The 17,432-nt window shown below is 41.3% G+C and overlaps 2 protein-coding genes across 2 annotated transcripts in view; one reads left to right on the plus strand and one right to left on the minus strand.

Annotated features, from left to right (window-relative positions):
* Positions 1-1,199: 1,199 nt before the first annotated feature.
* On the minus strand, positions 1,200-4,777 carry LOC117502396 (zinc finger protein OZF-like). Its single transcript, XM_034161431.1, has 2 exons — positions 4,353-4,777; positions 1,200-2,694 (listed from the first exon to the last, which is right to left on the minus strand). Exons 1-2 carry the CDS (start codon positions 4,543-4,545, stop codon positions 1,595-1,597), a joined length of 1,293 nt encoding a protein of 430 aa, XP_034017322.1. The 5' UTR covers positions 4,546-4,777; the 3' UTR covers positions 1,200-1,594.
* Positions 4,778-4,916: 139 nt separating this feature from the next.
* Positions 4,917-17,432, plus strand: part of LOC117501476 (zinc finger protein 84-like) — a 29,574-nt gene continuing 17,058 nt past the window's right edge. The window contains exons 1-2 of the mRNA XM_034160372.1: positions 4,917-5,071; positions 7,528-8,139. Coding sequence (XP_034016263.1) covers positions 5,005-5,071; positions 7,528-8,139 — 679 coding nt within the window. The 5' untranslated portion in view covers positions 4,917-5,004. The remainder of the gene's footprint in view (positions 5,072-7,527; positions 8,140-17,432) is intronic.

A 17,432-nucleotide genomic window follows, 5' to 3' on the forward strand; every position in this document is an offset into this window, starting at 1 on the left:
TTTAAGTCTGTTGTACCAGATTTAAAGTTTAAGCGCTCTGAATGTAGGCAAGAATTAACAAGTAAAATAACAAATGGGAACAAACATATTTATATAATCAGCATATTTCTTGTCTACCTCTGTCTGAAATTCATAGACTGGTCTATTTTAGCCAAAGACTCAAATGAGACTTTTTTGAGGGAAAATATAAAGCCTGAAGCAGAAGCCAGGTTTAAGTCATCAGGCTGATAACCATAGTCATTGTGCCATCAGAGTATGGTGGTTAACAGTGGTTAGCACTGTTGCCTCACAGCAAGAGTCGTAGGATCGCTTCCCACCTGTGGCCTTTTTGTGTGGAGTTTGCATGTTCTCCCCGTGTTTGCGTGGGTTCCCTCCAGGTGCTCCGGTTTCCACATGCAAAGACATGCAGGTTAGGTGAGTTGGAAACTTTAAATTGACTGTGCGTGGGATGTGTTTTTCTGTCTATATTTGGCTCTATGATAAACTACCATCCTGTCCAGGGTGTACCATGCCTCATGCCCTATGACTACTGGGATAGGCTCCAGCACCCCCCACCCCATCCATCCTCCTTAATTGGTGTGGCTGGTATAGAAAATGCATGGATGGAGGGTATAGAAGATGGATGGATCATGCCATCAGCTGTAATCCCTGTGGAGCCAACTCACACAAAGAAAGCCTGGCTATGTTGATCTCACTATACGTACTATAATGTTTAGATCACAGAAGTCAGAAATGAGCTTGTACAGGCCTAAATTCTTACGTCGGCCAAGGACGTAATAAAATCATTGGCATTTATTTATCCATGTGTCTGTCTGTCATCAGGATTACGTCAAACTACTACAGTATAGGCTGTGAAGGATTACTATTAGCGGGATTACGTCAAAACTACTGCGCGGATTTTAAGGAAATTTTGAACACAGACACATATTAGGCCATGGAAGACTCCATTAAATTTTGGAGGCGATCCGGATCCGGGATCAAGATTTCACTTTATATACGCTTTGAAGGATTGCAGCAAAACTATTTCATGGATTCTCACCAAATTCGCACCACAGAAAGATATTAGGGCATGGAAGACTCCACTGAAGTTTGGAGGTGATCTGGATCAAGATCCAGATTCTGGATCAAGATTTCACTTTATATAGGCTTTGAAGGATTACTTCAAAACTACTTCAAAGATTCTCACCAAATTTGCACCTCAGATAGATATTAGCGCATGGAAGACTCCACTGCATTTTGAAGGTGATCCGGATGTGGATTGATGGACAGAAATCTCTGATTGCTCCTGTTCTTAATGCAGCACAATTGCTTCATGCACTGTCAGAACAGACACACGAAACAGATAGACAAGAGGAATCCTTTAAGGATAAATCATGGACTGCTGGACCCTCCAATGGCCTTAGAGTTCTATTTCACCTAAATCATATTATAAAGATTTGCTCTCACTTTAATAATACTGTTTCAAATTTTTATGTAAAGAAGGCTAAATTTTTCCTCTTTTAAAAACTTGACATCCTATAATAATCTGTAAAAGCCTGTGTTTGAATACTTGTTGTATGTATTGCCACTTCACTGTAAATTCTTCCACAGCTGTTCAATGAAATATTTTATGCCTCATATGAATCATTGCGTGTCTCATGAGATGGGATTTGCGACCAAATTTTTTGCCACAGTCTGAGCAGCTGAATAGTTTCTCTCCTGAGTGCGCTTTGATGTGTCTTGACAGACTTTTCTTATGACCAAATCTTGTGCCGCACAGAGGGCAGTTAAATGGTTTCTCTTTTTTATGACTTCTCATATGCTCATTCAAATCCTCCTTGTAAAATATTTGATGACATGTTAAGCATTTGCATGTTTTCTTTTCTGTGTGAGTTCTCATATGTCTCTGCAGACTTTTCTTGTGAACAAATCTAGTGTCACATTCAGAGCACATAAATGGTTTCTCACCTGTATTACAAGTTTTACTACTTACAGAGACATTATCATATCTCACAGATGTTAACCCTGACTGAGTGTCTCTGATATCCTCCCAGTCGACATCAGTCTCAGGCTCAGAAATAACTGAGGTCTCATCAGTCGGTGGCTCAGTCTGACCATCTGGATCAAACCATTTGGCTTCTTGTAGTCTTTGGTCCTCAGTTTGGTTTTGATGGCCCAAATCCTCTTTGAACTCTTCATACTGATTCAATGTTTGGGCACAAAGTCTGAGGTCAAGCTGGGGAGCCCCCTGGTGGAGGCCCATGTGTAGTTCCAGGTTTTCTTCTGATGGAAAATCTGCAGCACAAATAGAGCAGCTGTACAGTGTCTCAGCTCTGTGACAAAGTTCAAGTTTAATATTGCTGTGGGTAATGGACCCAGAGACAAAGGATTTCTTATCATTCTCACAAACCATATCACTCACAGACACCTTGCTGGTCCGTGTAATTTTTAAACCTGATGCTTGTTGCCTGGTCTCCTTCCAGAAATGACTGTTGTCAGTCTCCGCTTCATCAGTTTCACTCTTCATAGTGATGACAGGAGAATGGAACTCGGTGACATCAACCTCCTCATGTTCCACTTTAATGTACGCAGGATCAGAGTCCTTGTGGTCCAAACACAGACTCCAGTCCTGCTGAGGGCAGTCTGCAGCTTCTTGGTCCAGACAGGGAATCTGGTTGTGTTGCTTTTCTTTACCCGCCAACATCTCTTGCAGGTCTGCAGTGACAACAAAAATAAAAAAAATTAAAGAGAGAGAGAGAGAGAGAGAGAGAGAGAGAAAACCACACAAAGAAAATTAAGTTTATTATGACCACACAAAAACTGGCAGCCTTTCTAATGTTCTGGGTGTGTGAAAGCCACATGGACACAGAATTAAGGGTTATGCCTCAAGTGTGGGCTGTTATTACATTAAAAAACATTGCAGAATTTGAATTGTCAGACATCTGAATGAAGCAGCTGAAAACAATCAGAAGAATGTGATGTTAGAGAAGCAAGTAAACTGACTGGATTTATATAGCACTTTTACATCTGCATCAGACGCTCAAAGCACTTCACAATAATGCCTGACATTCACCCCAATGTCAGGGTGCTGCCATACAAGGCGCTCACTACACACCGGGAGCAACTAGAAGATTAAGGACCTTGCCCAGGGGCCCTTAGTGATTTCCGGTCAGGCTGGGATTTGAACCGACAATCCTCTGGTCTCAAGCCCAATGCTTAACCACTAGACCATCACCTCCCCTCCAAGTCCAAAACAGACCCTGAGATTCATCGGGCCAGTGCTTAAACTTGGACACCACAAAACTCAAGGACACTAGACTGACACGTGAGACGGCTCATGTGGCTGGACTCCTGGATCATCCTAACACTCAGTAAAGACAACCAGCTTCCACTGGTGTTGAGGGAGCTTGGGAAACTCCACATTGAAGAGGGTGCACTGTCTGAAGTGTGAACATCTGGAAGTGGCCAGATGTCTGAAGGTGGATACTGTTTGTGCCTGAAGAAGATCTCACTACTTTTGGTGCGATTGTTGGAAGAGTCTCTGTATGGAGGGAGTGACAGTTGCTGTGACAGACCAGCGTGTTGAAAGGTGTTGGATATTACACCTATCAAGTTTGTGAATTCAGACAACAGACTTGCTGTGTCTTCCCTGAGAATTCATTTGAAGTCTTGTAGGGTATAAATGGAATAGTTTTGACTGTATTGAATGCTTGGTCTCCAAACTAAAGGTCAATGTCCATTGGCCTCTATGACATGTGATATAAGTTACCCTGTAACATGATAACTAGCATGATACATGGTCCAAACTATTCTTTTAAAACCCTGTTAACTCAACTAATATTTTGCATCATTTTTTAATCAAAATTGGAGCAACTTTAACTTTTGACACCTGGACAAACTGAAACTGACCTTTGCCACCATTTTTGATGTTTTTACCCCATAACTCCTGAACATTCAGTCATAGATAGTCCAAACTATACCTTTTTGGAATTGTTATGATCAGACAAAACTGCAGTGTAGTTTTCAATCTGATTGGAGCATTTTTAATTTTGATCCCTGTGTAATTTTTCAATTGACCCCCTACCTGGCCACCTATTGAAAATTCAAGTGGCTAGTCGGATTTTTTCAAAAGAGTAATGTCTAAGGAGTATTTGTGCCGAATTTGATGCTTGCATCACCATTTGCAGGATTTTGCTCTAAATATTCTCAGATCACTGAGTACCTGCAGAAAGACTATGTCAAATGGATTGTTGCTTAGTGAAACACAGATGTAGATGACAACATTTGGCAGGGACTTTTTCCTTGTTTTCTAAATGCAGAAGAAATAAATGAGCTTATTCTGTGTCAGTGGTTAAAGATAAAGGTGAACAAACCTGATGCATCTAAGCGAACGTGAGGGTTTAAAACAGCGTCCAGTAGGTGGCGCTGTCGTAGGTTCTCCTCTTTGGAACGACAAAGTTCCTGCTCGTACGCTGCCATGGTTCCTTCAAACAGCACAAAGATCTCTTCGGCAGCCGCAGCCAGTCGCTGCTTCACCAGCGCTCTCAGTAGTTCTCCTTTAGACATTTTACACGCTCACGTTGCAAACCACGTTATAAAGGTACAAAAAAAATCACTTTAACCAACAAACGTTTTACAGATTTTAGTGAGTGGCAGCCTGAACGGTCAAACACAGCGCCATGTTGGTAGTCAAGCTTCAAACAGTGAGAAGAGGTGGGCTGATTTCACAATAAAAGTCCTGTAAAACTTTATTCTTCTTGACAGCACATTCCTTTATCCACATCTTTTGTAGCGAACGCTTTAAATGTCCTAAAACTACTGTGGATCCAGGCAGATTGCTCACTTAGCAGAAAGGTAGCGTGTGATTTTTACAGTGAAATGTTTCTATGAAGAAATGCGTTTGGTGACTTTATTGTGAAATAATAGTTGATGTATTGCTGACTTGACAGTAAAAGATGTGATCACGTTTGGCTAAATCTAAAGAAAAACAAAAAGCATCACCGTAGACATTTGCAAAAAGAAGAAATGATCCGGAGCCATCGTAAAATTCAGACCGTGGTTTTAAAAGATGAAGTAACGCAGCGGAGAAAAGGTCTGTTTTCTGTTTACTGCTGGAAACGTCTTTACTGCTGAGCACGCTAAGCTAACGGTAACCACAACTAGCTCCTGCAAAAAACAAGAACCTCATAACACACACATGCCCAACGCTATCGGTAGCTAAAATCTGATAGCTACATCTAGCTGTTGCTTAAAAAAACCTAAAACAAAACTGACATTAGCTAGCAGCAACAGCTAGTTCCTGCTTAAAAAAAAAGCTAACATTAGGTAACTCCTGTTAGCCACAACTAGTTCCTGCAAAAAAGAAAACAAAACAACGCACAGCTAGTGATGGAGAAACTGAAGCTTTTTGAACCACTGAATCAATATGAAGCAATTGTGTTGAAATGGTTGTTACGAAGCATTTGATATATTTAAATATAGCGACATCTGCTGGCTAATCTTCAACATACCACTTGCATGGAGCAATAAAGGGCAAGGTGTCATGAAACATTATGTCTCTTTAGTAATAAAGATTCAATGCGTCCATCTCATAGTTTTAGGTAGAAATTGAAGTTTTGGGTATCCCCCCCCCCCCCCCCCCAGTCCAGTCCAGTCGAAGATTCAAGCTTCTCTACTATGTTGTTCTATGCATTTTGACGCCCTTGTTTGTGTTGAATGTGGCAACAGAGAGGTTGGAGATTTGTACCTCACTATCTGGCTTCTTGGCATTGTGTCAGGAAAAAGAGAAACACTCAGTCTGGGAGTTCTAACTACAATATTAAGAGGGAAAAAACAGAAGAGCGAGTGATGGATATCACCCCGCTGGGAGAAGCTTTATTCAGCGACTGTTCGGAGTGACTTCGGGTCGAGGGGAAACTGGTCAGACAGAGACCCGGAAACAAAGAGCAATAATATCATTTCCCATAATGTCTTTTGCAGCGTCTGTTGGTTAACACGCAAACCTTCAGAATTAGCCCATTACTTTAAAAAATATGTGGGATATTTTCACTTTGTAAAAATGACAGAGTTGCAGTTAATCAATTAATTAATCAATTTTATTTATATAGCGCCAAATCACAACAAACAGTTGCCCCAAGGCGCTTTATATTGTAAGGCAAGGCCATACAATAATTACGTAAAAACCCCAATGGTCAAAACGACCCCCTGTGAGCAAGCACTTGGCGACAGTGGGAAGGAAAAACTCCCTTTTAACAGGAAGAAACCTCCAGCAGAACCAGGCTCAGGGAGGGGCAGTCTTCTGCTGGGACTGGTTGGGGCTGAGGGAGAGAACCAGGAAAAAGACATGCTGTGGAGGGGAGCAGAGATCAATCACTAATGATTAATGTTGATGAACTTTCCATAATTTGTTTTAAGGTAATACGTAAAACCATGAGTGGTTGGAAGGATCTCTGCAAGCGATCATGAGGCATTTGTGTTTATCGTCGAGAGATCGCACAGCCAGAAATCAACTTCGAGAGTGCAGGGGAGCACTGGTCACATATTCCTCCTCGCTTGCAGTACTTTTTTTCATCACTCTGGCAGCAGTTTCCTGTGAGTGCGCACATGCGCAGATATAATTTGCGTGCTTGCAGTTAATATCTATGCGTGTGAAAGAATATAATATGCCCAAATGCATGTTTAATCACGTGAGTGCTTTTGGCTCTATTCTGATACCATAAAACTCCAGCCAGGCAGGAGTGAAAGAAGCAGTGAGATCAGTTAAAAGGCCAAGTGAGAAACTAAAGCAAGCTTAGCTTGGCCCAGTTGCTGAAGAGCTGGGAAACCTAAACATTAGACTTGATATAAATGGCCTACAAGAGTGTTGACAAATGACGGTGTAAGCTGGGAAGCCACTATCAGATGACTTTGTTACCCACAGCTAGCTTCGGCCAAAAACAAAAGTCAGCATTATCTGAAAACCTGTTAGCCACAGCTACCTCCTGCTAAAAAACACAAAGCTAACTTTAGCCAAAACCTGTTAGCTGGAGAACAAGAAATTTTTGTGTCAGTTTTGTGCAAAGGAAACATGTCCTGACCATTTGGTTGGACTCCAGAATAAAACCAGTCCAAAGTAACAGTCAGTCCTTGAAGTGTCTGAGAAAGCAGTAAATCCTATATAAGCCCGTTGATGCCGATGCTTATCGCCGGATTCTGTAGCGTCAAGCAGATGAGAGTCTGTGACTCTCCCTGGACAGGACACCAGTATGACACCGGTTAATTCCTTAACCAAGGCCGGTACCTATTTGCAGCTAGGTGGACTGAGACAATGTAGATTCAGTGTTTTGTCCAAGGACACAAACAGATAGCATGAGTGAGATTCAAACCCAGGTCTGCATATTGGTAGGCCAGCTCTTTATCTACTCAGCAACCTGCTCTCTGAGAAAGGAGCAGTTTAAAATTAATCTGAGGATGACCTCCACACACCCTGACCTCAGTGGGACTTTAGCTAATTGTTATGGATGTGTAGGTTTGTTAAAGTATGATGTTATTTTGTCTTTTATTTTACAGACAAGGATCAGCAGAAACTCTGGACAAATCAGGATGGACTGCAGCATCATGGTCAGGAGGAGGCTGATGAAGAAGAACCTCAGTCCTCAGAAACTATGAGAAACCTAGATCCTGACGATGATTCTTCAGAGTCTTCTGAACCAGAGACCGATGACAGTGAGAAAGCTCCAAGGAAACGATTCAGTTGCTCCAAATGTGGTAAACGTTTCATCACCCAGAGGTCTCTGCGGAGACATGTGCCCTGTCACGAAGAAGAAAAGACTCTCAGCTGTTCAGTATGTGCAAAATGTTTCCGATGCAATTCAGAGCTGGTGAAGCACATGAGAATCCACACAGGAGAGAAACCATACAGTTGCAATCTGTGTGGAAAATGTTTTGCACGGAGGGAATCGGTAGTTAGCCACATGAAGACTCACACGGGAGAAAAACCATTTGGTTGCTCCTTTTGTCCAAAACGTTTCAGAAGTAAGCAGCACGTGGAGACACACACCAGAATCCACACAGGAGATAAGCCGTTTGCTTGCATGTTTTGCAACAAATGTTTCTGTAGCAAGTCTGAGGTGACCCGACACACCAGAGTCCACACGGGACAGAAGTCTCACAACATGTATGGTGAGTAAAATGGAGTACGACATCTGACGGAACATATAATGAGACAAAAATGTGGTCAGGTCTGGGAATGTGTGGTGTTTCCTTCACAGCAGTGGTTCTCAAACCTGATCCTCAAATAGTACAACCCCAATTCAAATGAAGTTGGGACATTGTGTTAAATGTAAATAAAAACAGAATACAATGATTTGCAAATCCTCTTCAACCTATATTCAACTGAATACACCACAAAGACAAGATATTTCATGTTCAAACTGATAGACTTTTTTGTTTTTGTGCAAATATTTGCTCATTTTGAAATGGATGCCTGCAACACATTTCAAAAAAGCTGGGGCAGGGGCAACAAAAGACTGGTAAAGTTGATGAATGCTCAAAGAACACCTGTTTGGAACATTCCACAGGTGAACAGGTTAATTGGAAACAGGTGAGTGTCATGATTGGGTATAAAGGAGCATCCCCAAAAGACTCAGCTATTCACAAGCAAAGATGGGGCAAGGATCACCGCTTTTTGAACAACTGTGTGAAAAAATAGTCCAACAGTTTAAGAACAATGTTTTGCAATGTTCAATTGCAAGGAATTTAGGGATTCCATCATCTACAGTCCATAATATAATCAGAAGATTCATAGAATCTGGAGACCTTTCGACACGTAAGCAGCAAGGCTGAAAACCAACATTGAATGCCCATGACCTTCGATACCTCAGGCAGCACTGCATTAAAAACCGACATGATTGTGTAAAGGATCTTACTGCGTGGGCTCAGGAACACTTCAGAAAACCATTGTCAGTTAACCTGTTTTGCCCCACTGGCAACAATTGTTGCCAAAGTGTATCACTGTCATTTTCTACTCACAATATAAAAATCTCAAATGTACTAATGCAACTTTTTCCACTTATAAAAAAAAAAAATCTGGGCATAAACAGGTTAACACAGTTTGTCGCTACATCTGCAAGTGCAAGTTAAAACTCTACCATGCAAAGCGAAAGCCATACATCAACAACATCTAGAAACATCGCTGCCTTCTCTGGGCCCGAGCTCATTTGAAATGGACAGCCGCAAAGTGGAAAAGTGTGCGGTGGTCTGATGAGTCCACATTTCAAATTCTTTTTCGAAATCATGGATGTCGTGTCCTCCGGACAAAAGAGAAAAAAAGACCATCGAGATTGTAACCAGCGCAAAGTTCAAAAGCCAGCATCTGTGATGGTATGTGGGTGTGTTAGTGCCCATGGCATGGGCAGTGTACACATCTGTGATGGCACCATCAATGCTGAAAGGTACATCCAGGTTTTGGAGCAACACATGCTGCCATCCATGCAACGTCTTTTTCAAGGATGTCCCTGCTTTTTTCTGCAAGACAATGCCAAGCCACATTCTGCACGTGTTACAACAGCATGGCTTTGTAGTAAAAGAGTGCGGGTACTAGACTGTCCTGCCTGTCGCCCATTGAAAATGTGTGGCGCATTATGAAGTGCAAAATACGATAAAGGAGACCCTGGACTGTTGAACAACTGAAGTCGTACATACGTATTTTTATTTTTTGCTGCCTAGATGAAAAAGCAGTTTCAGAGTCAGACATCATCTGACAAGGAACACATTTAATAAATGACCAAAGGACAGGACAAAAACAGACACAGACATTTTAATGAAATGGGTGGCCTGACAAACATAATATTTGGCCAAGTTTGTGTAAATGCCCACCCCAAATTCAGATGCACAAATACAGCGTGTGTGTATCTATTTATGGGTGATTCTTTAACTACGGGCACTATTGGCCTTGTAAATGTAATTTCCACCACACCATTGCCTTACAATATAAAGTGCCTTGGGGCAACTGTTTGTTGTGATTTGGCACTATATACATGTGCTCTGATGTCACTGTTTATCTCCATAGAAACTACCCAAACAATCTTTCATACAAACTGTTTAAAGGGACATTACAGTGTTGTGGTGGAAATTACGGCAATAGTGTGGGACAACTACATTTTGTTTAAAAAAAAATCACAACAGTTGTATGACATTGAATACCCCAGTTATGTTTTGATTATTTTACTGATATTTTATTCAGAGATATTTTAAAACATTAGAAAAAAAACGTTTCTTTACCATTCATTTTTATCATTGAAGATCAAAAGTCTGGGTGTGGGACAAGCACAAAACGGCAATATTTGCATATAATGATGCTGATAAAAGGTGAAAAAGTCATCATAGACTACTAGAACAAATTTCTTAACACACTTTCATTGTAAAGATAACTATAAAAGTGTGAAATGTCCCCTTTTTTCTGTTTTTCATACAATATGATCAAAGGACATAAGTGCCCGTAGTCTAAGAATCACCCTTATATGAACTGCAATTCTTGACATGATCTGAGTGATGTCTTGTGCAGGGCTCTGAAAACTCCGCCGATCCGAGGAATTCCACAGATTTCATCATGGGGGGTGGGGGGTTAGTGTTTTACTCTGTAATTGTGATCATCACTGAGTTTTTAAAATGGCTACCGCAAAGTGTTCTTTTTTTACGACATCATTCAAGTTTTCTAAGTCCGCGGACTCTGATCTGTATAACAGATACAAATCAGTGTCCTCGGATCCGTGGAACTCCACAGAGAAAAATGCCTCTCTCAAAGCATGGTTGTTACAGCGGCAGTTGTCATAATGCGGGACTGGTTGGTTGCTACAGCAACACTGTGGAACTGCTGCTAAACGTAGCATGTGGACATGTGATACTTTTAGAGCTATCAACTTTTTAAAAGAAGAATTTTGCAGCATGTCTGTGTCACGGAGCGATGTCAGACAGAGGGAAGATGGCAAAAAGACTATTTGAAAGAGTTTAATTAGGACTCAAGAATTAAATTCACGAACACATCCGAAAGCTAAAAGAAATGGGAAAAGCAAACTGCATCTTGTGCCATCAGGAAACATGGTAAGAATTTTTCTCCGTGTGGAAAATAAACCGTGCAGACAAGGTTATGTGACTTTTTTTATATTAATCTAGACTTTCTTTCATTGGAAAAAAGACACTGTGGCTTTGAATGGATTTACAGGAAGTTAAGTTTATATAAAGCCAAGGTTTATGTAAACTTGTGTCTAACACATTTTCAAGCATAGTAAAGACTAGGGCTGGGCAATATGACCTAAAATTCATATCGTGGTATAAAATCTCTTCACGGTAACGGTATATATCCTGATATAAACGTAAGTGTAAAAATTGTAATTTAAGTGTTCTGAATGGGTCCTTTAGCAAAGCTAAATTGAGAAAAATAAATAAATAACAGCAACAAAAAACAAAAATGGATATAATGTAATTTTGAGAACATTTATTGTACAGCTCTCAAAACTACAGCTACAATTTGTGAGAAGGTACAACCAAGATGCATCCAAGAAGCCTAGATTTGATGTTTTGGTACATTTGTTGTTGGGTAAGTAGCTGAGGTTTCTTCTCCGGAACACTAGATGGCACAACCACTCTGAATACATGAACTGTTGTCAAGACAAAGGTATTTTCTCATTTCCAAAATGAAACAAGAACACCCCCCACCCCCCCCACCCAGTACTTAATTTACTCATATTTGAAGTCAGTCTGGGTAAATTGAAGTTGATTTTGTCTTTAAAGCGTTATTTAATGTGGGGCTTTCTCAAACTGAGGCGGCATGCGTCGAATGATGAGCTATATTTTTTTACCTCAAACGTTATTGGCAAGCCCTAGTTTAACTAATTTTGAGTGGTTTTTAGATGTATTGAAAGCAAGAAAATTACACTTATGTTGTAATATTTAATAAACTTTTTTGCATGTTTCTGTCCAAGTCTAAGTTAACAAAATAAATGATCTTGAAAAGGTCATGAATAATGCTGAAAAGGTTAAAAACATTAATATTTTTTCATGGATATAGCATTTGCTCTCAACTTCAAAAATGGCACACAGTACCTTTTAATCCAGTGAGGAAGAGGCCCGTGTCTTGCAATTTAACATAGACTGTAATACCCCCGTCTCACATAGCCAGAATCATGCAGAATGGCATCAGAATGACGATTTGCCGCACATCCGAAAAGTGTTGGGTTTCAGTTCCAAAACGTTCTGACAGCCATCTGCGAGAGTCCACATAGATGGTCACAGTGGCCTTGAGTGTGATGCACATGTTCAAAAGCCTCCAGGCGCCGTTGAGATGGGACACCTCTCCGACAGCGGTCCATGTGCAACCTGAGGACCATCTGACCGCAATTTACGATTTGAGCGCATACAAGTGTGCATGTGGCGCACATGCACCATGCACACATGCATGCTGTGCACTCAGACTCACATGCACATGAGGAACACAGCGCTCCCTCCCACTCTGGTCCCGTGTTTGCCATCCAGATGTTTGGACATTGGGCAGTCTTCAATGCCTTTTATGGCCATCTGACAGCAGTCTGTGTCACCTGTTGTCTACATGCATTTTGGATGCCATCGTACAGGTGTGGACGAGGTAATCTGGATGCATTCTGACACTGGTGACCATGCCTCTTTTCCTCCCGACTGTGTCGGATTATGGCAATGTTTGTAGTTTCCGGCATGGTTCCTGGACATTTTTGCTATGTGTGACAGGATTTAAATCTAAATTTACACACAGTAGCTTAGTTTTTTTGTCATATTGACAGTTTTTCAACATTTTTTTAGTGGGATTGCATTACGTTTGTTAACAGAATAAGTAAAATATAAATAAACTGTTTGAACAAGAGCTGAACCTGGACTGATTTGTCAAACCTGCTCTTTTAAAAATGAAACCTGAATAAAAAATCTTTATACAAATGATTATGGCATCATTTGTAAACAGTAAACAGTTTGTACAGTTGATCTTTTCATGTGAAAATGAGTGAAGCTGCCCTTCCTCTCCTGTCTCCCTCACTCTTCCCCTTGCTCAGTCAGACTGTCATTTTTTCCTCCTTCGGCTAAACTTGGGAGATTTTTGGAAACACAGGGTCTTTCACCTGTAAAATAAACTGTAACTTTCTGAAAATACAGCAGCTACGGACACAGAATTATTGGATTAACTGGATTATGATGGAGGTTTTTTCAGATGCTGTTCAGAGTGCTCAAGATGATCAGAGCACAGGCAGCTGACAGCACAGAGGCTTAAAGTAGACGCAGTTGTTTGTCATGGTCTCTGTGCCGGCTACATCACATGTCTTACATGAACAGTGAGAGATGAACCTCAGCTCAGAACACCCCCACCCCCCACACTTCCCTCTGCAGCAACGGAGCAGTGGTTCACAGACACTTCACACACAGAAGTTTTCCTGGATCGAAAAACGGTGCAGGCATTATCACGATTAGGCGGTGAAGTCCAGATTTCTATTGTAGGCCAAAGTGATACCGTATACCGTATAAACCAGATATACCGTGCAGCCTTAGTAAAGATGCAGTTTATTTCATATATAGTTTGGTGAAACCACACCCTCACTGGCACTTCAGCAATTCAACAAACAGCACATTGTTGATCCTTGGCACCAGTATGCACTCTAATGCTCCTGTTTTCCATTACATTTGTGTCTTTACTGTTCCTGCAGATGTGCAGCAGATGAGTAAAGAAGAGGTTTCTGCTAAACAAATGGACCAGGAGGATCCAAATTGTCAATACATTAAAGAAGAGGAGGAGGAGGCGGATATAAAATGTGGTCCTGTCTTTGAGACGAGTGATGATGACGAGGAACCTCAATCCTCACAGTCAGCTGAGCACACACAAACAAACATGGATAGACCAGAACCAGTCTTGGATCCAGATTGTGATTTTCACACAGGTACTGAAGATGACGCTTTACGTGCTTCTGAGTCCGAGAGCGATGATGAGTGGAAAGAGCCCACTGAACCTCAGTCAGGTTTAAAGTCAGTGAAAAAGAATCATTGTGAAGACAGTGAAGGTCAGAACAGCAAACCATTCCACTGCCTGTGCTGTGCAAAAGGATTTGACACCCAGAAGTCTGTGCAGAGACACATGTTGTCCCATGAAAGTGAAAAAACTCTGTGCTGTTCTGTTTGTAAGAATTACTTTCGCTGCCCTTCAGAGCTTGTGAAGCACATGAGGAGCCACACCGGAGAGAAACCGTTCAGCTGCTCACTTTGTGGGAAAAGTTTCACTCGTAAAGAATCTGTGGTTCGTCACATGAAGAGTCACACAGAAGAACGTCCGTTCACCTGCTCATTCTGTCTGAGGGCCTTCAGGAGTAAACAGCACCTTATGGCACATACTAGAATTCACACAGGGGAGAAACCGTTTGGCTGCTCACTTTGTGATAAGAGATATGCATATAGGGAAAGTCTAGTTATTCATGAGAAATGTCACAGTGACGAGAAGGATTTCTGCTGTCCATACTGCCTGAAGGCGTTTAAATTTAGGAAACACGTGGAGGTCCACATGAGGATCCACACAGGAGAGAGACCATATGAGTGTGACGTCTGCGGCCGAACTTTCAACACCAAATCCTACATCAAGAAACACATGCGTGTGCACACAGGAGAGAAGCCGTACAGCTGCAGTATATGTGACAAAAGATTCATGTGGATGTCAGGGGTCAGAAACCACAGGTGCGGAGCTCAGCAGGAAGCTGGTAACACTTCAGCACAGACCAAACAATGAAGCACAAGATGAACAGTCAATGTGGAAAATTCAGCAACAGCATTGATTTTAAAAATAAAAATTATCTGTTGGGTTTTCAGATTTCCCATCAAATCATTGCAGAACTCAGAGGTCCAATCAAAGTGCATATATCTGCCAAAATTGTCCAACCAACAGATCTTTGTACCGCATGAATGTACAACTTTGTGACGGCATAATGCTGGTGTGATGTAATGAGAATGAGATGTTAAATTATATTAGAAACTTCCTTAAAACATACGGTAGTCACCTTTTCCCTGAGCCATGAATCACCTCTGGCAGAGTTTAATCAAAATCTGTCCTTTTTCATTGAGTTATTGTGTCCAGAGACTGAGAAGCTAATACGCTTGCTAATGCGGTGTGTGTGATCTCGACCTTAGTTGTGCTTTGACATACATATATGATATAATATAGTGTTGTACTAATATATCATGTTAGGTCTCAAAAGTGAAGCAGACTGTCCTGATTCATACATGGTTGGGAGACCCCTTGGAAAGACTCAGGGTTGTCTGTGTTTCTCCATCTAGAACTGGAGCTGTGTCAGGAAGGGCTTCCAGGGTAAAACTTTCTAAATTCCAATGCAGATTTGTACTGGAGCCACTGTGGTGAACATAAACAACCGGGGGCACATTTCAGACAAAACCGATCCTGTGTTACAAGCCCTATTTGGTAGTACTGAGGGCTTCCAAATAATCAGTAAAGACAACTGTAATATACTGTATCATGCAATACAGGGGAAGCTGCAGCCAGGATTTAGTGGTGCAGTGTGCACCCCAAAGTCCTGTACTCCTTCTGGAGAGTTCACAAGTCCCCAGAAATATTTGCCATTTCTTTTCACAGGAGGTGTTATCTTCTAAAATCCCATCAGATGAGAACAGGTATTATATCAAAGGGGCTGATTACTTATGCAACCCATCATCTTGGTTTTTATATTTTTAATTAATTTATATCAGGTTCTAGAGATTTACTTTGTTTCAGTCTAAGGAAGATAATTTTAGAAATTTTTATATTAATAAGCCTGATTTTGTATCTGAAATGCCATAAACATTAAAATCTGTGAAATACCAAGGGGCAGAATACTTTTGCAAGCCACTGTAGCTGGTCTCTCTACTGTCTTGTAGACTTTCCATTTCACACTTGCAGATATTCTTCAGTCACAAATCAGTCCTGCCACCTTTCTACACCCACTCCACCCTGCCTGCACTTTTCTTCACCTCTCTACCACACTCTCCTTTACTATGGATAGTTGACCCCAAGTATTAATATCTACCACCTCTACTCCTTGTAACCACAGTATTCCATTGGGCTCCCTCTCATTTTGAGATACTGTACCAGTAATAAAAGTTCCCATTAACAATAAAATGAGTAATGAAAATAAGGAATTTTCATCTGTGGTCCTGAATGAGAACACGGTGGAACAGTGGTGAGCACTGTTGCCTCACAGCAAGAAGGTCATGGGTTTGATTCCTACCTGCAGCCTTTCTGTGTGGAGTTTGCATGTTCCCTTGTTTGTGTGGGTTTCCTCCGGGTTCCTCCCACATTTAAAAGACATACAGGTTTGGTGAATTGGAAATGTTATAATTGTCCAGGCCTCCCTTGCAAAAGAAGTCTTGATCTCAGTGGGGCTAACCTGGTTAAATAAAAGGTGTCCAACATTTTACATAATATTTTCAAATACTTCATTGTTATGTAACGTTGTTGTTATGCTTTTGCCTGCTCTCATTTGTTCAGCATCGCAACAGCACATCCAGGACAGAACCGTATTAAGATTTGACACAGGTTTTATGCTAGATGCCCTTCCTGACAAGTACAAGTAAACTGCAACATGAACTGTTTCAGTGAATAAAAACATTGCACTTGTCAAAACCATGAAAAGTAATAAAGAGAAAATGCCTAAAACTGATTGAGTTTATTTAACTCATTTTTTTTTTAAACAAGAGGAGGATGTCCACATTGTCCGGTGAGAAGGAGACAAGGATAAGGACCCTTTCTGGACAAATACATTCATCCCATCCACTGATTAAAATTCATTCAGGTCAGTGGTCCTGATCAGTACACTTGGAAACAGAATGAGTCATTTTCTGGCGTTGTGGACTTTTCTGGCCAGCTTGACTGTGCATGCGCTTTGAGCGCGACAGGGAAGAGATGACAGACACTTTTCCCTTAACATTAACAGATTTTTTTGTGTGTGGTTGGAATTGAAGCGCTGAGCCTGTTTCACAAGGCTGTAACAGGCTGCATGTGCGCTACAGCAATAGCTCGTCTCCACAAGTGTGTTTTTTTTTATGTTGTGGGTTGCTTAGCTGTGACGTTTCTTCCATTCGGATTGTGATATTTTTCACCCCACAACTGCATTAACATTAATGCAGTCATCACTTTAAAATCAAGTCACCATGACATTGCCTGAATTGGACAAGTCCAATTCAGGCAATGTCACGGGGGACCTGTGTTCATGTCGAGGGCTGCACGCCTCTGCCTACCTCCATATCTCAAGCAGCATGAGCATTCACAAAACCAGGTGAACAAGCCAAATTTAATGGCAGGTACACACACACCTCTTAGGAAGTTCATGTTCTAAGCACAGAGATCACAAATGGTAAATGGACTGCATTTATATAGCGCTTTTCCATCCGCATCAGACGCTCAAAGCGCTTTACAATTATGCCTT

The sequence above is a fragment of the Thalassophryne amazonica genome, chromosome 20, assembly GCF_902500255.1.
Source record: "Thalassophryne amazonica chromosome 20, fThaAma1.1, whole genome shotgun sequence".
Lineage (NCBI taxonomy): Eukaryota > Metazoa > Chordata > Actinopteri > Batrachoidiformes > Batrachoididae > Thalassophryne > Thalassophryne amazonica.

What these genes read in the sequence shown, in the direction of transcription:
- LOC117502396 (XM_034161431.1), bottom strand. Translation starts at nt 4,545, where the DNA reads ATGTCTAAAGGAGAACTACTGAGAGCGCTGGTGAAGCAGCGACTGGCT. An exon ending in CGTTCGCTTAGATGCATCAG is followed by an intron (nt 2,695 to 4,352) that starts GTTTGTTCACCT and finishes TTGTCACTGCAG; the next exon opens with ACCTGCAAGAGATGTTGGCG.